The 24,664-nt window shown below is 35.5% G+C and overlaps 1 protein-coding gene across 6 annotated transcripts in view; it reads left to right on the top strand.

Moving 5' to 3' along the window:
- The window catches only part of SRFBP1 (serum response factor binding protein 1), a 62,670-nt gene extending 38,763 nt beyond the window's left edge, over positions 1–23,907 (top strand). For 4 of the 6 annotated variants that reach the window (XM_032271038.1, XM_032270735.1, XM_032270966.1 and 1 more), the window contains 4 exons: positions 6,969–7,050; positions 8,117–8,831; positions 10,463–10,500; positions 17,956–23,907. In XM_032271038.1, the coding sequence (XP_032126929.1) occupies positions 6,969–7,050; positions 8,117–8,831; positions 10,463–10,500; positions 17,956–18,140 (1,020 nt within the window). In that variant the 3' untranslated portion in view covers positions 18,141–23,907. The other 2 variants (XM_032271106.1, XM_032270819.1) reach the window with 2 other exon arrangements.
- Positions 23,908–24,664: the final 757 nt, after the last annotated feature.

The raw sequence follows: 24,664 nt of genomic DNA, 5'->3' as shown, positions 1-24,664 counted from the left end.
AATTATTTGAACTGGATGGTGTTAAGGTTTTTTCCCAGCCTTAAGTAAAAAAAGCACTCTGATGATGCTACATTTATGTAAACTCTTACTTCTCTACAATTAATTGATATTACTCATGTTAAATTTTAAGGCATTTTATAGCAAGAAAAGCTGTCCTTGTCAGAAAAGCAATACCAAAGTTATGAGTACAATTTTGCAGTAAGTATTTTTATTCCATAGAATTCATTCATAAAGAGAAGAAAGGCTGGGCATGGCAGCTCACCCTGTAGTCCCAGTGCTTTGGGAGGCCAAGACAGGTGGATCACTTGAGCCCAGGAGTTCAAGACTAGCCTGGGCAATGTGGTGAAACCCTGTCTCTACAAAAAAATCCTAAAATATAAGCTGGATGTGTTGACACATATCTGTAGTCTCAGCTACTCAGGCACTATGCTGGGAGAATCATGTGAGCCTGGGAGGCCAAGGTTGTAGTGAGCTGTGATCATGCCACTGCACTGCAGCATGGGTGAAAGAGTGAAACCCTATCTCAGGAAAAAGAAAGAGAGAGAGAAGAAAACTGTTAGCCCTCAAATGGTTTTAAATTTGTGCTCAGGTCTTACCTGAGACAAAATAATGACATGTTGAACAGAACAGTGCTAATTGTATCAAGGTACAATTTATTTTTTTCTTGAGATGTCAAAATATAATAATTTTTTTGCCAGATATGTCTTTAACATATTGATTTCATTTCCTTTGGATATATACCCATGCCCAGTAATGGGACTGCTGAATTATATGGTAATCTATTTTTCATTTTGTTTTAGAATTTCCATACTGTTCCTCATAATGGTAGTATTAATTTTGCCATCAAACAATGTACATGGGTTCCCTTTTCTCCACATCTTCTCCATCACTTGTTACCTTTAGGCTTTTTTGTAATAGACATTCTTATGGTTGAGAGATGATACCTCGTTATGGTTTTAATTTGCATTTCCCTAACAATTAGTGTTATTGAGCATTTTTTATATATCTATTGGACATTTGAATGTCTCCTTTTGGTAAATGTCTGCTTAGATCCTTTGCCTATTTTTTAATTGGGTTGTTTACTTGCTTGTGAGTTTCTTTTTATTTGTTTTTATTTTCATTTTTTATTTGAGGCAGGGTCTTGCTCTGTCACTCACACCGGAGTACAGTGGCACACTCTCGGCTCACTGCCACCACCACCTCCTGAGTTCAAGTGATCCTCCTGCCTAAGCCTCCCAAATGGATTTTGCATTTATAGCTATGCAAAACTTTCCCAGAGCAAAAAATGTGTTTTCTGGTATGGTGTGATTATACAAAATCAATTGCCCACACATCATCCTTTTCATGAATAAGACACATTCTCATTAAATATTAGCTTAAGCATAAAGTATCAGAATATGTTTTATATTTTCCTTAAAAATAACTATCCTTATCAACAGAGTACTTACTAATAGAATAATATATTGGGCATGGAGGTTGTTTTCATAATCTAAAACTCAGAAGTCATGAAAATTTGACTCATGAAAATTTTAAATTTCTCACCCAGAATATTTTCCAAAAAAAGGTTTAAAAAAAAATACTAACATTGCATATACATGTGAAAGGATACAGCTAATTTTCTGAATCTATGAAGATTACGTATAATGAACAAACCAGCAGAAAAAGAACAAAGCAAGATTGGTAAACACATGTTTACAGAGAAGCCTATACAAGTGGTTTAGTAACATAATGAATAAAAAATAATGTTATAATGACTTACTGTTTTTAGTTCAGGATTACAAAGATCAAAAAGTCTGCTAACATTCTGCATGGGAAAACTGCATAGAAAAACATACTTTAATATATTGCTAATGGAAGTGCAGTTTGGTAGATCTCACTTGTATGTGGAATCTAAAAATGTCAAACTTACAGAAATAGGGAGTAAAATGGTCGTTACCAGAGGCTGGGGGTAGGAGTAGTAGAACCTGGTAAAGGGAGAATTGCTCAACAGATAGAAAGTTACAGTAAGAAAGGAGGACCAAGTTCTGGTGTTCTGTAGCACAGCAAGGTGACTACAGTTAAGAATGTATTTCAAAAGAGCTAAAAGAGAGGATTTGAAATGTTCTCATCACAAAGAAATGATAAATATTTGAAGTGATAGATACACTAATTACTCTGATTTGATCATTCCACAATGTATGCATGTGTTAATATCACTTTGTACCACATAAGTATATATAATTATTGTGAATTAAAATAAAACAAAAAATACATCTTAGATTTTATAATATTTATTTATAATATATATTATTTTATCAGCTGGTAGCATTAACTGTTGTTGTTCTTCAGAAACACAAATTGCATATAATTATAGAACTTAAAGCTATAGTATACATAATTCTGTATAACTACTCATTTTATATACCTACATACCCTGTAGACCCAAACTTTTATGTTCTCCTTTGACTCACTGCTGCTACATACGGCTGCAGAGCTCCAGTTTGACAACTGCATTGTGAGTGAGTGACTCTCCTGGGATTATGCAATATGATGGCCCTTTTCAAATCAGTCTCATCTTTTATTAACTTGATAATCTTCCACAATTAGTCCTCCACAAAGATTACAACATAAAAGGACAGTTACAGAAGAAATTAGAAAAAATAAAAATAAATCATTCATGAGATTCATACATAATTATAGAATTACAAATCTTATTCTAGAGCCTTTCAGAAAAAATAATATTCACTGAAATCAGATTACTAAATCAGAGTTAGTCTGGGATATCTTCCAGAGCAGAGAAACAGTTTTCCTAAATAAAATTAATGATAAAATGATTCTTAACAAAATAGCATTTTCCCCAGAGTCAACACTGGAACTGCAAGTATTACCACTGCCCTTCTAAAACTTTTTATAACTAAGATGGGAAGATATAGCTAACTCTGGAAAGAAAAATACCCAGTTCAGCAAAGATTTTAGCAAGTTGTCAAAGCAGGGATTTGGGAACAACAGTAGATGTGTTTTTGAATTGTTAGAATACATTTTAATCAAAATCTGGTTAGGATCCCCAGAATTTCTTATGTCTGTTTTACATCTGTTCATGTATTGAGAATTACTTTGAAGTGGATTTTTAGAAACTATAAGGGGTAAGCACACTGAAAGCAGCACTAAAAGATAAACAAGTGCTCCTGGAGTATCTTCTTTTTTTCTATAACCTGAAGGGCAGTTTCCTGAGGAATACATTTCTCAGGACTAGTCATTTTTGTTGTCACTGTTTTAACATAGAAGTCTTCTGTAATTAATCCTGAGGATTGAAACATATGCTTCTTCATTGAATACCAAATTGTTTCTAATTGTGTTACCAATCTGGAGCACAGCTATAACCTGTTGCTTTGATTTGGGAACAGAAGTCTATCGTGGTAGTATTTTTATTTTAAATTAAATTTTTAAACATCATGGGCCAGCTTCACAATTTTTTCTTTCTTCCTGATTCTTTTTAGGATTTACTCGCATGTAATTTAGAGCAAGCATCACAGTTTTTCTGCAAAGGACCTAAAACTAATGCCTTTGTAAGACATACAGCTTCTGTCACAACTACTTCGCTTTGCCATTGTGCCATGAGTGCAGCCATAAACGGTGTATAAATGAATGAGTTTAGCTTTGTTCCCATAAAACTTTATTTGAAAAAAGAAAAAAAAAACAGGCAGCAGGCTGGAACTGCCCTCATGGGCCAATTTGCAATTCCTGGTTTTGAAAATCAAATACTTCTAAAATACTCTTTTTTTGTAAAATTGGCAATACTCTATTATTCCTTTCCTGCCTCCATTGCAGTTAATTCATAGAGAATTTACCCCTACAGCAAGATGTTTATATTATATTATTAGTACTGTGTTAACTTTTTCATCTTAAGCACTAGCTGTTAACTTTATGTTGTGGCAGGTAAGGATTTAGACCTCTTTTCTTCTCCAGCCTCTAAGTCATATACGTATCCTCCTCCGTAACCCTCCATCCTTATATACTTGAATCAGATTTGATGAAGATTTAGTGATTATGTTATTGTGACTGTGAGTCATGTACTGAGTGATTATTTTCTTTTTCTGCATATTCGTTTTCTAGTTTGTGATAGGTTTATTTTGTTAGTTTTTTGTCTTATCTCTAGTGTAACACCAAACTGTCCATCTGCTATTGACATGTCCTCTCCAGATATTCAACACACCAAGTATCCCAAACCTAAGTCTCATGTCACCATCATCCTGGGAAATTACTCCTGCCTGGGTCTTCTGTTTCTTGTCTCCTATGCCTTTCTTATTATTTGTATCCTTCCTCATTTTAGTGGAGCCAGTAGCTTCTTGGACGGAAGTGTACAAGGGATGTAAATTTTGTAAAAAATTTGCATGTGGAAGTATTTTTCTTCCTCCCTAGGTTGAAAATTTTTTTCCTTCAGAATTTTAGAAGCATTCGCTGCTCTGTAGTTTGGCTTCCAGAAGTAAAGTCTAGAACCATTCTGATCTGTGTACCGTTTCTTTTTAGGTTATTATTCGGTGACTTGGTTTTTTTTATTTGAAATATTGTAGGTCTCAATATACTGATATGACTCTCTATTTTCATATATTGTTTTCAGTCTTTTTAGCCTGAAAAGGTCGTGTTCTTCGTTGGGGTTTTTATATTCTAGCTTTTAATACTCTGGCAACCATGTTTGACCTATGCCTTCAGCAGCCCAGCTTGTCACTAAGTGACTCAGGATACTAGCAGCAGGCTTCCTTCCTAAATTCTCTTCTGTCTTTCCTGTTTTATATCAGGAAACCCAGCAGTGGGCTGAAGAAACAGAGGTTCACTTTGTGCTGTACTTAATGGTCTATAAGTAGACTACATTTCTTGGAAAAGACTGAACAGAAGCTATGTCTAATAGTCAGAATAGAGGTATATCAGTTTCCTGAGGCTGCCATAATGAAGTATCACAAATTGAGTGGTTTAAAACTACATAAATTTATTGTCTCACAGTTGAGGAGGGTGAAAGCTTGAAATTAAAATGTCAGTGAGGCCACGCTTTCTCTGAAAGCTCCAGAGGAGAAGCCTTCTTTGCGTCTTCCAGCTACTGGTGGCTAACGGCAGGATAACTGCAATCTCTGCCTTAGTTTTCATATAGTCTTCACTATGTCTCTCTGTGCCCCTATATCTAAATGCTCTTCTTTTTATAAGGAAACCAGTCATACTGGACTTAGGACTACCCTGATCCACTGCGATTCCATAATAATTTCATCTGCAAAGGTTTTATTTCCAACTAAGTTCACATTCCAAGTGTCCAGATTTTGGACATGAATTTTGGGGGGATATTATTCAACCTAGTACCCAAGGTAATTAAATAGCAGGTATTCCTGGCACAGGATTTACACCAGGTGTAATTTAAATAAATTATTTTCTGAGTGACATTACTCAGATAAATCCTCCAAATAGAATAGCTTGCATACTGCCATCATCTTGTTTTTATTTTGGTATCCATACATTTATATTACTGGGTTGGAAATGTCATATATTTGACTATTCACAATGAAGGCTAAATTTAGAATAAAGACATTTGATACTGGTTGTTCTACTTCCACACACTAGTGAAATTTACTGACTTGCTTTATTAAACGTATATTGGGTGCCTGCTATTATTACCAGTTACTATTCTAGGCATTGAATCTACAGCAATGAGACAAAAAAAAGTCTATGCCTCATGGATATGAAAATCTAAGCGATGTGAAGTAAATAGTGATGGGAAGTGTTGTGCTAGTAGAGATGGCATCTGAACGGAGACCTGAATACAGTCAGATGATCAGCCATGTATATATTTGGGAGCAGAGTATTCCAGGTAAAGAAGAGACTGCAATGGTATGGCCTAAGCATCTTAAGACAGTAAAGCTTAAAGAAGAACAGATATGGGATTAGCATGATTTGAGTATATTTTTTAAAATTACTGTGGCTGCCACCTGGAAAATTGACTGTTAAGAGAGCAAGTTGCAAAGGAAAGTGACCAGTTATAAGCTTATTATGTTGGTCCAGGTGAGAGGTGTTGATGATTTAGGCAAAGGTAGTAAGAATTAGAAATGGTGAGAAGTGACTGGTTCTGGATATATTTTACATTTGGAATCACAGGGGATGTATTGTGAGTTTTGAGGAAGAGAAATATTGGAAAAGAATCCTTAAGAGTTTTAGACCTGAGCAACCAGGAGAATGGAAATCACATACAATAAGATAGAAAAGCTATAGGAGAAACAGATTTGTGAGAAAAAAAGCAAAAAATTCTGTTGTGACAATGTCAAATAGATGTCAAGTTAGGTGGTTTGATGTATCAGCTTAGAGCTCAGGTTGAAGCACGAGGTAGAAATTTAGATGTTGTCAGCTTTCATATAGCATTTCAAGTAATTAGCTGGCATTATGATGTTTCCAAAATTTATAAATATATTGAATATTACATATAATATTCCCATTCAGTCATCATCAAATATTTATAACATATTTTCTATGATCCAAGCATTGTTCCAGGCCCTGAGAACGTGGCCGTGATGATAGACATTTAAAATAGAAATAAAGAACATTAGATAATTTCTAGGTCTCTGTTAAATGGGACTTCAAGTATTACAGTAGTCTCACACAGGTTAGCACTAATATGTCAATTTCATTCCTTGATATTTAGTTTTCTAAATTAGATCAGTTAAGTTCTTTGATAGTAAAAGCTATGTTTTTTTTAATGTTACACATGGTGCTTATTACAGTTAAGTATCCAAAGAATATTTATTAATGATTAAGTAATAATTTTAATTGTTCAGTCAGAAATATTTTTGTCTGAATGATCTTTGTTTTTAGCATGGATGGATTATACAGATAAGTTATCTAAGGAGAATATTAAGTGGTTCTATTCTCCAACTCTAATTTTAAAGACTATGATAGATTTTATTTTATTCACTTTCAATAGTGTCTTTATTTTATTTCCTAACATTAATTTGCAGCCAGATTCTACTGCAACTGAAAGAGCAATTGCCAGACTAGCAGTACATCCTCTTCTGAAGAAAAAGATAGATGTCCTAAAAGGTATGAATTAAATGACTTTTAAGCAATGTACTTAATGTATATGTAGACCTTGGCTAATGGCAATCACTTACTTTTAAATATTTTTATGGTTCTTTAATTCTTGAGGATCTATTATAAATGTAAGTTTCTTTCACATATTTACCAATGTGGAAGGTTTCTGAAAATACAGAAAGTATCTATAATCTCTGAAGAAAAACCAAATCTGTATTTTTTAATAAATTCGTAATATATGAATATATAATATATGTTTTTATATATAATAGATACATGATAAAGATCAATAGTTTTTTAAATACTGATATAACTCATTTGGTTTTGCCACTTAGATAATTTTCATTTATATGCGTTTATTATAAAATAATATTTATAAAATGAAATGTTTTTGTCACATCTTACATTGATTTTTATGTCTGAAAGCACAATTTATAATACTCAATGCACTATTACTACAGAAATTAAAGTTGCCATTTTATTTGTTTGTATTCTGTGACGTTTTTACTGTTCTTCATAACTCCAAGACATTAAGAAAGGATTTTCTTTTCATTTTCACAATTTAAAATGAATACGTCTGAGCATATCGTATGTTAGATTTGTTTGTTTTTGTTTTTTGATTTTTTTGAGATGGAGTCTCGCCCTGTCACCCAGGCTGGAGTGCAGTGGCACAATCTCCACTCACTGCAACCTCCGCCTCCCGGGTTCAAGCAATTCTCTGCCTCAGCTTCCCGACTAGCTGGGATTACAGGCACACACCATCATGCCCGGCTAATTTTTGTATTTTTAATAGAGACGGGATTTCACCATCTTGGCCAGGCTGGCCTTGAACTTCTGACCTCGTGATCCACCTGCCTCGGCCTCCCAAAGTGCTGGGATCACAGGCATGAGCCACTATGTTTGGTTTTTAAGAAGTTGAAAGATTTCTTTATGAATTCAGACCCATGATATGTACTAATATCAATTCCAATTGCCCTCTTAAATCTTTTCAAATAATTTTTAAAATAGTGCTCTAAAACAGTCATGTTTCGTATGTTTCACTGCTAAAATAAATCATGCATTGTTTCTGTTACAGCTGCTGTCCAAGCCTTTAAGGATGCAAGACAAAATGTTGCTGAAGTTGAGTCATCAAAGAATGCTTCAGAGGACAATCATTCTAAGAATACTTTGTATTCAAATGATAATGGAAATAACTCACAGCATGAAGGAATTATTATCAGTGAGCAAAAAGTGAAAGAAACCAAAATACTGGCAAAGAAACCAACACATAATTCAAAAGAAAAAATAACCAAGGTAGAACATGGAGCTAAAGCTGTGACTATTCTAAATTCTCCGTCAAAGCCTTCAGAAAAGGATTCTGTAGTTTCCCGAGAGTCCCGGAAGACACCTGCTGACCCAAAACTGAAAACACTAAGTCAAACCAAAAAAAGCAAAGGATCTGATAGCTCACTCTGTGGTAACAGTGATGGCGGAAAAGAATCATGTGAAGAGGAGAAGGAGTATTTTGATGATAGCACAGAAGAAAGATTTTACAAACAGTCTTCCATGTCTGAAGATAGTGATAGTGGTGACGACTTTTTCATTGGTAAAGTCAGACGGACACGAAAGAAGGAAAGTAGTTGTCATTCTTCAGTTAAGGAACAAAAGCCACTTGAAAAAGCATTACTTAAAGAAGATACAGGTGAAACTCAAGGGGATACAAGAAATGACACAACCAAGCCAGATACGGAAACCAGAAAGTTGGAATCAGTGTTTTTCCACTCTTTATCTGGATCTAAAAGCTCTAGAAGGTAAGATTCTTTTTCCTATTCTGAAATAATAATTAGTTCCTTTTTAAAACGCTAGAAATATCCACATGCCCATATATGAAGAGACTATAATTCTAGTTTGTACCACCCATCCTGTTTTTAGACTTGGCCTTCTCCAAGGTTATAGTGGGATATTACGTACAGATACACATATGGCAAAATAATCATTAATTCCTTTTTAAAATGCTAGAAATAGCTATATGTCCATACACGAAGAGATTATAATTCTAGTTTATACAACCCATCCTATTTTTAGACTTGGCCCTTTGCAGGGTTATAGGTTATATATTAGGTACAGATATACATAACGGCAATGCCACATTTGTCCAGTTTCATCAAAAAACAAGACCCTATAGCCAAATAATATCCAGGCTAATTTAATTGTATTCCTTCATTTACCACAGCTTTGAAATTTTGAAATCCTTTTTAATGAAAAACTTTTGAAAATATTTTAAATATCTTTTTCAACAGAACTTTCTGAAAAGAATATGGTGTTTTTTTCATGATGACCCAGGACCATTATAGTAAACATCAATCATTTTACTGTCTAATCCCATTTCAGTATATAAGGCTGCTTGCCCTTAAACTGAGTTTCTCCAGACTGCTTTTTATTTGATGATGTTGCTATCTCCATCCTGTTGTTCACCACTTTTCATAGCTGTTCTAAATCAGTAAATTTAACTTTATTTGTAATTCCAATTTGATAAAGAATATCTTCACATTTTAGAGTGAAGACCATGGTTAGCTAATTTCTTCAGTAATAGCTATAAACTGTTTTGCGTTTATTTACAAGTCTGGGATAGTCTTTATTGAAATAGAAAAATGTGATATAGAAAATTTTCAAAAATGTCACAGTGTGGCAAAGACATAAAAATGTGTGGAGCATTGAAATAAGTAAAATATTTACTTATATTTTCCAAACTTGCTTCCAAAAGCTACATTTTTTTTCCTATATGAAAACGGCATACCACAAAGTGTAAATCCTTTTGTTTTTGGAGACATAGTCTCCCTCTGTCACCCAGGCTGGAGTGCAGTGGCGTGATCACTGCAACCTATGCCTACCTCGTTCAAGCAATTCTTCTGTCCCAGCCTACTAAGTAGCTGAAACTACAACATCCACCACCACGCCTGGCTAATTTTTGTATTTTTTTTTTTTCAGTAGAGATGGGGTTTCACCATATTGGCCAGGCTGGTCTCAAACTCCTGACCTTGTAATCCACTTGCCTCAGCCTCCCAAAGTGCTGGGATTACAGGCACGAGCCACCACGGCCAGCCAAAATGTAAATCTTAGCTTTTGTTATATGATTTCTTTATCAAGATAGTCCCCAAGAGTAAAGGCAAAGTAACCAAGATAAGATATTTTCTTTACAAACAGAATTCTCTTTAAGGGTGGTGAGAGAAATAGGTCCTCATGTGTCTGTAGTAGCATTGGATTCTAACAAACTTCTGTTTGATACAGCTAAAACTTGGGGCTTTCATAATTATTTTATTGTTTGCTGGTGTGACTAAGGAGTATAGTAGCCTTTGAATTAGTTTTATCATCAGTTTTGTTATGTTCTTAAGATCAGAGGATTTATCTTTTAAAAGTCATAATGGTGCTTTTCTTCTTTTAGAAATTGCAAAGAACAGGCTCCAAAAACCAGATCCATAGGTATGTATTCACAGTTGCCTGACCTCCATATACAATTAAGCTATGTTTTGCCAAAGTGAAGGAATGAAAAATTGTGGTTGCTTAATATAGCCTGAATGAATGATGTACCCACAGAAATATTAACAGAGCATCTTATAATTATCAGTATAATTTTTTGTTGTTGGTTTTCTTTTTTTCTGTGTCCTGCCAGAGGGAAAGATACAGACAAAGTTTTATCAGGAAATATTATGTCTATTTAACTTATCTCAAATTAACACATTTTTAAGTAAACTGTGTAAGTTATATCTTAATTATTAGTGGTCTAATTACTAAGGCCATTCCATTAAACATTGAATAACAAGCATATTACTTTCTTGGGTAAGAGTATAATCAGAATATTTTCAGATTAATTCATAACAAACCTAAGTTTAATATATTTGGGTATACCAACTTCTCACATAATCTCAGACTTTCACTGACTTAACATAGCAAAAGTTCATTTCTCATTTACATCACAGTCCATTTGATGAATTAGAGAGGCACTTTTTTACATAGTCATTTAAGGATCAGGTTTCTTCCATCTTTTGGCTCCTTCCTCCTCCAGGTTCCAAATATTCTCCATTTGCCAATAGCAGGGAATGGAGTACATGGATAATTTTGTAGGTTTTTATGAGCCAGGCCTGAAAGTAGCAAAAGTCAGTTCTGCTCACATATCATTAACCCAAATTCAGTCACATGACCCCATCTAGCAACAAAGGAGCTAAGAAATGTAGTCTTACTGTATATCTAGGAGAAAAGAGGAAGTGGAATTTCGTGGGCACATAACCGTTTCTGCCAGTGACAGTTCTTTCTGTCACCAGATGCCTATTTCACATTTCCTCCTACACAGAGCACACTGACCTCCTTCCCAAGGAAGCCAACCCGAAATCACATCCAGTCACTGCATCCAGCTCAAAGTCCAGGATCACTGATGATGCAGTACTTTCCATCAAATCTCATGGGTGGGATTCCTCAAAGTTTGGTGACTTTCATACCAAAAAGAAATTCATACCATGATATACCACATGTAGAGTAGCAGAACAGGGATAAGGTAATGACGATAAAAACTCTTGATTGGTTAAGTGAAAAATGGAAGGCACACAACAGATATACTACCTGAAATTCTGCTGAGCAAAGATTACGAAGGCTCTGAGAGTAACCTCCCTATCCATTGTTCTTCTTGGTCCTGTCTAGGAAGGGTCTTTGTTTCATGGCCACATCTGAAGTGGGTATTTAACATGATCTCTTTGGAGTTTGCCCCCAAGTCCCTAGTACAGGTATAAAGTGATGAAGATTTGTACAAAGTTCAACAGAGGTTTTTTTTCCATCCCAGGTTTGTGATTTCTTTCACTATACACTTTCTCAAAAACTCAGTGGATTTCTGACCTCCGTTTCCCTGAGTCCATCTGTAAGCTATCTGCTGTACAGGAAATTCTTTCCTAGAGCTAGTTCTCAAACTTGTCGTATTTATGTTTGATTGTGTTTTGTTTTGTTTTTCCCACTCCCACTCTCATTCAGCATCAACTGCATTGAGAATTATCAGGTTTGGGTGAGAATTGTAGCCATACATTTAGTCTTATCTCTGCTCTAGGACTGAGTTGCTGTGTGCCTTTATTACTTAAAACTTTTCTTAGTCTTGTAGCCTACTGTTTGGGAATCAAAGGATTTTCTAAGCATTGAGTTCCCAAATATCTGGATTCTTTCTGTTCCATCTGTTCTCTTTTGTATAGTATATTGTCAAGGACAGCCAGTAATATACTGATATTTTTATTCTTTCCCACCAGTTACCTTTGTATTGCTAACTCCATAGGCCTGTGGCCTACTTGCCAAGTAATCACTGACAACAGCTTTCCCTATTTCTTTGGCACATAAGCTCCTTACTTCCCGTTCTCAGAGATCTATTTCCTTGCTACCTACTTGCTACCTACCGCTGAACTGCTAAGCCAATGCCAAATTTTTATGTTACTGAAATGGTACTTCAGAGTACCAATTTTCGTATTATTCATAGTAAACTACCTGCTCTAACAGGTAACTACTAAATCTCAGTGTTTTGTCATCCATCAGTCTGTCTGCCCCTCAGAGTTTTATTCTATCTTGTGCCTCTTCCCTCCTCTGGATCCTCCTCATTCATCAGTGATAGAGAAGTAATGGAAGACTGAATGTGAGGTTTTTATGGTTCAGGCCTTTTACTCACATTTTATTAGCAATAACTCAGCCGTGGGACATCAGGTAACTGCAGCAGGAATGGAAAATGCATTCTAATTGTATGCCAAAAAGGAAGATAATACAGGATTTGGCAGAACCATGTCAGTAATGCCCCATTTATACCATATATTCACAAACATTGGATAACTGTAAATATAAGACATACCTACACTTTCACAGTGAGAATATCCAAGTAAAGGGTTTTTTTGTGCTTAGTTTGTATGCTTAAAATATTTACGAGTTTATTTACATTTACAATTCTAATTTATGTAATATATAAAATAATATATTCATTTAGAAATACTGCTTTATTCAAATCTCGGTTTTCATGAAATCTTTTTTTAAACCTTTCATCACTAGAGCCACTCTTTGAACATTATAACAGATTTCTAGAGCACATGGGATTTGTGTAAGATAAGGGATGTTTTGATTTCTGTCTACATAATGTTTTGTAAATATTATCCCAAACTATACACTGGTTTATATAAAATATTTCGTTTTCTTAAAGAGGTCTTTAAAAAGCTTCTGACAATGATGTCTAACTTGCAGTGGAGAAATTACATACTCCTAGGACTGATTAATGTCTATATTAAGTTTTTTGTCTTTCTTTTTCTTTCTGATTACTTAAAATGTACATTGATTTATGTCTTTTCATGCTAGTGTATCTTCTCCAAATAAGACTTGGTTCAAAATATGTAAAGTGATAAGATACTATAAGGACTAGAATACAAGTTGCCACCTTTGTAACTGGAGAATAACGTTACAACTAAAAAGGAACTTTGTCTTATATTCTTGATTAGACTTAGTAATTTTCCTTGTAATAACAACTTTTGGTTCAATAACAGACCGCAGTGGAATCAATTTGTAGCCCTTCAAAATAAGTAAACACTATCAGTATTGTTGGACCCAGTGGAGTGTCTTAGCTAAGATGTGAATTTTCTAGCTACATCTGCTTCATGAGCACAGATATCATAAGCTAAAGATGTTCCTTTGAAAATACCAGATGCCTTTCTTTTACCTTCTATGCTAGTACAACAATGTGATTCCTTTCTTTATGTTATTATAAGTAAGACAGCATGGCATAAATTAAGAGGCACTCAATAAGTATCTACTTATAAGGGTTAGAAAGTGTGTGTGTCATAGGCTCAAAATAAAGGGGTGGAGGAAGATTTACCAAGCAAATGGAGAGGAAAAAAGAGCAGGGATTGTAATCCTAGTCTCTGATAAAACAGTCTTTAAACGAACAAGGATCAAAAGAGTCAAAGAAGGGCATTACATAATGGTAAAGGTGTCAATGCAACAAGAAGAGCTAACTATCCTAAATATATATGCAACTAATACAGGAGCACCCAGATACATAAAGCAAGCTCTTAATGATCTACAAAAAGACTTAGACTCCCACACAATAATAGTGGGAGACTTTAACACCCCACTGTCAATACTAGACAGATCAATTAGACAGAATTAATAAGGATATCCAGGACTTGAACTCAGATCTGGACCAAGCGGACCTAATAGAGATCTACAGAACTCTCCACCCCAAAACCACAGAATATACATTCTTCTCAGCACCACATTGCACTTATTCTAAAATTGACCACATAATTGGAAGTAAAACACCCCTCAGCAAATGCAAAAGAACGGAAATCATAACAGCCTCTCAGACCACAGTGCAATCAAATTAGAACTCTGGATTAAGAAATTCACTCAAAACCTCACAACTACATGGAAACTAAACAACCTGCTCCTAAATGGCTACTGAATAAATAATGAAATGAAGGCGGAAATAAAGATGTTCTTCGAAACCAATGAGAACAAAGTGACAGTGTACCAGAATCTCTGGGATACATTGAAAGCAGTGTCTAATAGCATTAAATGCCCACAAGAGAAGCAAAGAAAGATATAAAATCAACACCCTAATGTCACAATTAAAAGAACTAGAAGAGCAAGATCAAACAAATTCAAAAGCTAGCAGAAGGCAAGAAATAACTAAGATCAAAACAGAACTAAAGGAGATGGAGACACAAAAAAACCCTTCAAAAACTCAGTAAATCCAGAAGCTGTTTTTTTTTAAAAACAAAATAGATAAACCACTAGCCAGACTAATTTAAAAAAGAGAGAAGATTCAAAATAGAAGCAATAAAAAATGATAAAGGGGGATATCACCACCAATCCCACAGAAATACAAACTACCACCAGAGATTACTACAACACCTCTATGCAAATGAACCAGTAAATCTAGAAGAAATGGATAAATTCCTGGACACTTACACCCTCCCAAGACTAAACCAGGGAGATGTTGAATTCCTGAATAAACCAATAATGAAGTCTGAAGTAGAGGCAGCAGTTAATAGCCTACCAACCAAAAAACATCCAGGACCAGATGGGTTCACAGCCAAATTCTACCAGAGATACAAAGAGGAGCTGATACCATTCCTTCTGAAACTATTCTAAACAATAATAAAAGAGGGAATCCTCCCTAACTCATTTTATGAGACCAACATCATCCTGATACCAAAACCTGGCAGAGATGCAACTAAAAAAGAAAATTTCAGGCCAATATCCATGATGAACATTGACATAAAAATCTTCAATAATAATACTGGCAAACTGAATCCAACAGCACATCAAAAAGCTTATCCATCATGATCAAGTTGGCTTCATCCCTCAGATGCAAGGCTGGTTCAACATCTGCAAATCGTAAACATAATCCATCACATAAACAGAACCAAAGACAAAAACCACATGATTATCTCAATAGATGTAGAGAAGGCCTTTGACAAAATTCAACAGCCCGTTATGCTAAAAACTCACTATAAACTAGTTATCAATGGATCATATCTCAAAATAATAAGAGCTGCTTATGACAAACCCACATCCAATATCATACTGAATGGGCAAAAGCTGGAAGCGTTCCCTTTGAAAACTGGCACAAGACAAGGATGCCCTCTTTCACCACTCCTATTCAACATAGTATTGGAAGTTCTGGCTAGGGCCATCAGGCAAGAGAAAGAAATAAAGTCTATCCAAATAGGAAGAAAGGTCATCAAATTGTCCCTGTTTGGAGATGACATGATTGTATATTTAGAACACCCCATCATCTCAGCCCAAAATCTCCTTAAACTGATAAGCAACTTAAGCCACGTCTCAGGATACAAAATCAATGTGCAAAAATAGCAAGCATTCCTATACACCAATAATAGACAAACAGAGAGCCAAATCATGAGTGAACTCCCATTCACAATTGCTAAAAAAAGAATAAAGTACCTAGGAATACAACTAACAAGGGATGTGAAGGGCCCCTTCAAGGAGAACTATAAACCGCTGTTCAAGGAAATAAGAGAGGACACAAACAGATGGAAAAACATTCCATGCTCATGGTTAGAAAGAATCAATCTCATTGATGGACAAACTGCCCAAAGTAACTTAGAGATTCAATGCTATCCCCATCAAGCTACCAAGACTTTCTTCACAGAATTGGGAAAAACCACCTTAAACTTCATATGGAACCAAAAAGAGCCCACATAGCCAAGACAATCCTAAGCAAAGAGAACAAAGCTGTAGGCATCATGCTACCTGACCTCAAACTATATTACAAGGCTACTGTAATCAAAACAGCATGGTACTGGTACCAAAACAGAGATATAGACCAATGTAACAGAACAGAGGCCTCAGAAAGAATGCTGCAAAACTACAGCCATCTGATCTTTGACAAACCTGACAAAAACAAGCAAAGGGGAAAGGATTCACTATTTAATAAACGGTGTTGGGAAAACTGGCTAGCCATATGCAGAAAGCTGAACTGGATCCCTTCCTTATACCTTATACAAAAATTAACTCTAGATGGATTAAAGATTTAAACATGAGGCCTAACACCATAAAAACTCTAGAAGAAAACCTAGGCAATACCATTCAGGACATAGGCATGGGCAAGGACTTCATGACTAAAATACCAAAAGCAATGGCAACAAAAGCCAAAATAGACAAATGGGATCTAATGAAACTTAAGCGCTTCTGCACAGCAAGAGAAACTATCAATAAAGTGATCCAGCAACCAAAACCATGGGAAAATACATTTAAAATCTACCCAACTGACAAAGGGCTAATATTCAGAATCTACAGAGAACTGAAACAAATTTACAAGAAAAAAACAACCCCATCAAAAAGTGGGCAAAGGATATGAACAGACACTTTTCAAAGAAGACATTTATGCAGCCAACACACATATGAAAAAAAGCTCATCATCACTGGTCATTAGAGAAATGCAAATCAAAACCACATTGAGATAAAACACCTCGCGCCAGTTAGAATGGCAATCATTAAAAAAATCAGTAAACAACAGATGCTGGAGAAGATGTGGAGAAATAGGAACGCTTTTACACTGTTGTTGGGAGTGTAAATTAATTCAACCACTGTGGAAGACAGTGTGGGGATTCCTCAAGGATCTAGAAATAGAAATATCATTTGACCCAGCAAGCCCATTACTGGATATATACCCAAAGGATTATAAATCATTGTTATAAAGACACATGCACATGTATATTCATTGTGGCACTGTTTACAATAGCAAAGACTTGGAACCAGCCCAAATGCCCATCAATGATAAACTGGATGAAGAAAATGTAGCACATATAATACTATGCAGCCATAAAAAAAGATGAGTTCGTTTCCTTTGCAGGGACATGGATGAAACTGTAAACCATCATTGTCAGCAAACTGACACAGGAACAGAAAATCAAACACCACATGTTCTCATTCTTAAGTGCGTGTTGAACAATGAGAACACATGGACACGGTGGGGGAACATCACACACCAGGGCGTGGGGGGGGGGGGGCTTGGGTAGGAAAAGGCGGGGGGGGGGGGCATTGGGGAGGGATAGCATTAGGAGTAATACCTAATGTAGAGGACAGGGCGACGGATGCAGCAAACCACCACCATGGCATGTGTATACCTATGTAACAAACCTGCACAATCTGCACATGTACCCCAGGACTTAAAGTATAATAAATAAATTTAAGAAAAAAAAAGAAATCTTGTGTTCAAAATTGACTGCTCATATGTAAATTTTCAACTTCAGACTATTCCCTGTTGGACTTCAGTTTTAAATTGTGAAATATTCCATTTAAGAAATCAAAATTTCGTTTTTTAATGTTGGTTTGAAAAAGATGAAATGTACTTCTCCTGTATGCTCTTTAGGTATATACTTAGTTATTTTTGCTTTCTCTTCCTAGATTTTCCACAGAATGAAACTCAGATCAAGAATCATTTTAATAAGAAACTACAAAGAAAACTTGAAAATACGAAACAGCAATTGCCGCTGCCTCTTCATCCTTCATGGGAAGCAAGCAGAAGGCGAAAAGAACAGCAGTCTAACATTGCTGTGTTTCAGGGGAAGAAAATTACATTTGATGATTGATTAGTGCCTCTTCTGTGAATTTTTCCATCTTAAAAAAAAAAAAATTTAAGATAGGGTTTCACTCTGTTGCCCAGGCCAGAGTACAGTAGTACAGTCACAGCTCACTGCAGCCTCAAACTCCTGGCATCAAGTGATCCTCCTACCTCTGCCTCCCAAAGGGCTGAGACTGCAGGTTAATGCACCACCATGCCTGGCTTCATCAGCCCCTGCCCGGCAGCTATTACTTAAACTCATATTTGAATAAGTCTCTTGGGAGGAATTATAGAATGTTTTTGTATTTCCTTTTTTAAGTAAATTCAAGTTATGTTTACATAGACCTTTCACAAATCCAATATGTACTTAAGTTGATTTTTAATAATATCCCTCAGACTGTTTCCCTTATTCAGTAATTTGGGGATTATAGTGGTCTCATATTTTCTCATTAGTGCTTATCATGACATGCGCTTTACTGGTTCAGCTCTGTTGTGTCCTTAAAAATAAATGTCAATATGTATTTTTAAATAATAATGGGAACAGGAAATCATAGCTGTTTAAACCAGATCACCCTTGTTAAAAATCATTCTTGTTAGCAAACTAGTAACTTTTATTATGGATGTACAGATAATTAAATAAATATTAATTTTATTATACTTTCAAGTACTTATGATCATGTACTTTTTGATTCTAAAATAGTTGTCTAGAACAATTTGGGGATTCTTAATTATATTTTAGTTACTTAAGTAAATTATTTAAATGTAGCAATACAACCAATAATTTGTTTTATGTTTCACTGCATATAAATATTTTCATTGAATCAAGAATATTATCTAGTTATTTGACTATATAGTCTTATTTCAGAATTTTTGAGGAATCATAGATTCTAATTCTCAACAAATTCTGAAGGTGGTAGGATTAAAAAGAACATTTTCACTGATGCTAAGCCAAGAACTATAAGATGACTCACTGAGGAAAGGACTGCATTATACATCACAGTACTGCTATTTAAAAGGAGAATAGAATTTTTTTAATCTCTTCCAATGTTTCACTTCTGCTGGGAAAAATTTTAAGGTTCTTGATAAACTTAATAATGCTAATCTATGTTTCTTGCACATTAGTGCCTTTAATGGCAGAGAAGGCCATATGGTTAACATGTATTCACAAACTCTCAAGAGTCATTTCTACTTATTTCAAGAACTTAGATAACTCAGTTGGGTGTGGTGACTCATGCCTGAAATCTCAGTACTTTGGGAGGCTAAGGCAGGCAGATCGCTAGAGGCCAGGAGTTCAAGACCAGCCTGGCCAATATGGTGAAACCTCGTCTCTACTAAAAATATAAAAAATTAGCCAGGTGTGGTGGTGAGCACCTGTAATTCCAGCTACTCGGAAGGCTGAGGCATGAGAATCACTTGAACTTGGGAGGCAGAGATTGCAGTGAGCCGAGATCACACCATTGCACTCCGGCCTGGATGATACAGTGAGACTCTGTCTAAAAAAAAAAAAAAAAAGAACTTAGATAAATAGAATGATGGAATTCAAAAGATTATGCAGAGAGAAAATTATGTTTGCTGTGTTGAATGCATAAATTGTTTTTGTACTTCTTTCTTTTAAATTTTATTTTGATATAATTTCAGACTGACAAAAAAAGTAACAGGAAAATGTCTCTGTATCTACCCAGAGTTTGCCAGACTGTCAAGTTGGGGTCACTATCCTTCACACTGCTAAGTCTGTCCAAGACTTTTTACCCCAACTGGAAGGAGTTAGGGTCCAAGTAAAAACTTAAGAGGGAAGAGAGTTAAATGTGTTAGTTGTTAGCTATTAGATTTTGTTATAAGTACTGTTGGACTTTGTTCTGAGATGCAATGAAGTTACTTAGAATCAGATTGGTCATTTTGAAGTTTGTGCTGTTAGAATGTGTCTAGAAAAATCATTAGTCTAGGTCATTGGCTCTCAATTTGGAGCAATTTTCAACCCCCCCCAGGGAACATTTGGCAACATCATCTGGAAATATTTCAAATAGTCAAGGGTGAGGGGTGGGAGGTGGCTACATCTAGCAGATACAGGCCAAGGATGCTGCTAAACTGTCTGTAATATATATACACAAAGAATTTTATAGCCCAAAATGCTAACAGTGCTAAAGTTGAGAAACCCTGGTCTAGGGTTCATCGACTAGGTTCAATGACTTCAGTACGAGGCATTACTCTACCTGATACTTTACCTTTTAGGAAATCGTTTTGCAGTGGCTGGTCAGAACACAAACTATACTTGGGCTTGTGTAAGGCATAGTTCCACTAACTCCTTTCTAGTATTTCGTTTTTTTTCCTGGCCTTAGTGTATTCTTTGTACATCATGCACAGGTTGTTCTCCTGAAGACTTGAAAGAACCCTTCTACAGATCTTTGGAGCACTTTTTCTGTGTATTTCCTTCCTCTAGTATTTTGCCTCACAAATTCTAATCACATTGGCCTTTCTGAACTCTGAAGTCTGTCTCTAATGTCAATAAGGCCACTGAGCTCTTTGGGGTTCTCTCTGCACTACAGTCTAGAAACTTCAGGCAGTGAGCTGGCGTACTTGCAGCACTCAACTCATTTGTTTTTCTTCTGTCACGTATAGTTATCCTTTGCCACCTGTTGTCCACTTTCTGAAAACTGTTGTTTGGTATACGTTGTCCAGTTTTCTAGTTTAATATAGAAGGGAAAATCTAGTCCCTACTATTCTTTAATGGTCAAAATATAAGTCCTTCATTATTTATTTTGATGCTCAAATTCTACTTAATTTGGCCAGTGGGAGCCATGTCCTTTTGACATGTAAGTCCTTTCTCTAATAGTGAGAAAATAGATTACCATTATCAAAGATATATTTACATATTTTGAAAGTTCAACCCTAGCATACATACATAAGTTAGTTTCAGAGTTGCTAAGTGATAGCTCTGTATAAAAGAAGCCTACTAGCCAAAGGGTTCAATATTTGTTTAGAGCTCTTTAAAAGTTATCTGGGGTAATAACAGTGAAAATGGCAGAGTACGAACATCCAAAAATAATTCTGTCTCTAAAAGCAATAAGAAAATTGTCCAAACTATCAGAATCAACTTTTTCAGAACTCTAGAATTAACCAAACGCTTGCAGCAATTTAAGAAGTATTTACTAAAGAAAAAATAAATCTTGAATCTTGAATTAAATCTTGATAAGAATAGGGATCATTGTGAAACCTAGCTCTATTCTAATCTCCTGTTTCCTAGATTCATGGTAGTTGTGAAAACCAACAGCCCATGATCATAGCGCAAAACAGCAGCCTGGCAGCCACTGGAAGAAGTTCAAAGCAGGGTTGGAGTTTCTTAGGTTGGACATTCCATGAGAACTATCGTTATTTGACCTGTCTGATGGTTCACTGGAAAACTTGACTTGCTGTCTTTGTTTCACCTGAGTTAGAGCTTACCCAATGAGATTAGCTTTTTCCCAGAGATTGTTTTCAGAAACAATTAGAAGCATTTAAAAAAAAAAAAAAAACACACACACGCACATCAAGACTATCTTAGGCAGTGAGTAACAGTTGGGGTAAACAGTAAGTTAACCAAAAAGTAGGTTAAAATAGCATCGTTCTTGTCTTTTTTGAATAAGTCTGAAGTCTGGGCTTCCTCGGGGAACTTCTGTTGCTTTTTTTCTATTATTCTTTTTTTAACCAAAGTAACAACACTACTAAGCTTAATGAATCAGAAATTTCAATGACCATATACAATAAAGAATATAGACTTTACACATAAATAGATCAGAAAGGTCACTAAACAACTAAAAGATAGGGACTTTAATAAGTTATGACATTTTTTTAGAATCAAGGAGATTATGTATGTGCATAAAGCTGTGTACATGGTCAGGAAAAGCTGGGAAGGCCCTAAACTCTCGCCAGTGGCTGACCTTGAGGCAGTGCATAAGTAAGAGAAGGCTAAGGAAAAGCTGTTAACTTGGGGCGAAGTAGTAAAGGTGTGCCCCAACACACAGAGTCCCCAGTACAAAGAGAAGTATTGATTCCAGGCATTTAGGGAAATCTCTGTCGTTATTAGCACACTACTAAGCATATTAATCAGATATTTCATACACAACAAAGAATACAGACTTTACACATAAGTAGTCAGAAAGTTCACTAAACACCAAAATATAGCAACAAGAGCAAAACCTGGTGAGGGAAGGGAATCTGATTTACAGAGTTGTAACATTATGTTACTTAAAATGTCCAATTTTAAACAAAAAATTATCAGACATGCACAAAAACAAGCAAGAATGGTTCATGCACTGATAGGGGGAAAATATGAATAGAAACTCCCTGAGGAAGCCCAAACTTCAGACTCAAAAAAGACATTGAAGACACTATTTTAAATATGTTCAACCAAAGTACACTATGCCTAAAGAGCTAAAAGGAAGTCTGAGAACAATGTCTCACCTAATAGAGAACATCAATAATCAGATAGAAATTATGAAGAAAAGCCCAAAACTAAAGAACAGATGCTCAGATCTGTGGGACGCTATCAGATGTACCAACATAGGCATGATGAAAGTCTCATGTCACCCAGAATTTTCACCTATAGCCGTAAGTGTCCAAGAGAATTGAAAACATGTTCACATAAAAACTTGAATGTGAATGTTCATAGTGGCATAATAGCTTAAAAAAGAAAAAGAAGCAACCCAAACATCCATCATCTGATGATGAGTAAACTGTGATTTATACATACAATGGACTGAGATTTGGGCATAAAAAGGAAAGAACTGTTGATACACACTACAACATGGATGGATGAACCTTGAGAATATAATGCTAACTGAAAGAAGCCAAACACACAGTACGGTTCCGCTTACATGCAATGTCCAAAATAAGTAAATCCATAGAGAACGAAAATAGATTAGTGATTACCAGGAGCTGGGAGAGGAAAGAAGAGTGAGTGCCTGCTAATGGGTCTGACATTTATTTTTAGAAAGATGAACGCATTCTGGAATTGAATAGTGTTGATTGCACACCTTTGTGAACATACAAGATCCACTGAACTACACTTTAAAAGGGTAAATATTATGTGAATCATATCTCAATTTAAAAAATAATATAAAGTTACCTGGGTGAATAGAGACTCTTCTCCTCCCTTCAGTATATGTAGTACTTCATTTGAAATGTAGTGAAGTTTATATAGTTCTGACAGTATTTTATTTTAATGATTTTTCCTCCATCCATGGTAGTTTTGGTTTTTTCCTTTTATGTATGTGAAACAGCAACACTGTTCCTGAAGTCAGAGCTACACAAAATACTATACTCAGAGAATTAGCAACTCTCCCCTTTCCCATTGTTTGTTCTTTCCACCTCATTCCCGTCCATCCCCTATAGATAATAAATTTCATTAATCCCTGGTAAATTCTTCCTATGTTCCTGTTTGCACAGAGGAACAAATATATGTCTATTTTCTTACCTCCTGTTCTTTCTTATGCAAAAATTAGCATTCCCTAAATAATTACATGAACTTTGCCTTTTTCATTTAAAATACACCCTGGCAATCACTGCAGATTTGTTCATACAGATCTTCCTCATTTAAAAAATTGTCTTATATTACTCCACTGGGTAAACGTATAAGAATTTACTAAACCACTCTTCTATCTATGGGCATATGGATTATTTTCCATGTTTTGCAATTACAGTGTTTCAAGGGAAATATGAAAAATCGGTATGTATTTCATGTTATTGCAGGTATATTTTCAGAGTAAATTTCTGGAAGTGGTAATGTTGTGTCAGAATGTAAATGCATATGTAGTTTTGGTAAAAACCCCTCTGTGAAGGTTGTACCATTGTGTATGACCACTGCAGTGTATGACAGGCCTATTTTCCCGTGACCTCTTTGTGACAGTAAGATGGTGAGAAACGTTACCTCTGTGTAATTTGGCTATGTATTGCTCACTCTTTAGCAGGATAGTTGAATACTTTTTAATGTTTAAGGACCACTTTCATATCAATTTTTGTGAAATTTTTATATGTTTTTTGCCATTTTTCCACTGGTGAGTGTTTTTCCCCCTAATCTTTAAGATTTATTATGTATTAGGGATAGTAGCCCTTTATCTGTTTTAAGTATTGCAAATATTTTTCCTAATTTGTCAATTGTCTTGATTTTGTTTTCTATCATGTTGCCTTTTTCTGCCATTTACTCTATCATGTAATCAGATGCATTAGTTTCTCTTTTTATTTCCTTTTCATTTTTACAAATGGATTGAGAAAAATAGTTCAAAAGCCCTGCCCTGCAGTGGTTTGCTTGCTACTTCATCCGATGTCAGTATTGTGCTCCTGCTTTTGTTTTTCTTTCTCTTTTTCTTTTCTTTTCTTTTTTTTTTTTTTTTTTTCGTCTCATTGCAGTGGAATGGCGCCATCTTGGCTTACCACAACCGCCGCCACTTGGGTTCAAGCAATTCTCCCTGCCTCAGCATCCCCAGTAGCTGGGATTACAGGCACCCACCACCACACCTGGCTAATTTTTATAGTTTTAGTAGAGACAGGGGTTTCACCATGTTGGCCAGACTGGTCTCA

The sequence above is a fragment of the Sapajus apella genome, unplaced genomic scaffold (genome assembly GCF_009761245.1).
Source record: "Sapajus apella isolate SASKATOON/1434 unplaced genomic scaffold, GSC_monkey_1.0 scaffold1, whole genome shotgun sequence".
Lineage (NCBI taxonomy): Eukaryota > Metazoa > Chordata > Mammalia > Primates > Cebidae > Sapajus > Sapajus apella.
The sequence above is the reverse complement of the archived record's forward strand: the minus strand, read 5'-3'. Positions and strand labels throughout refer to the sequence as shown.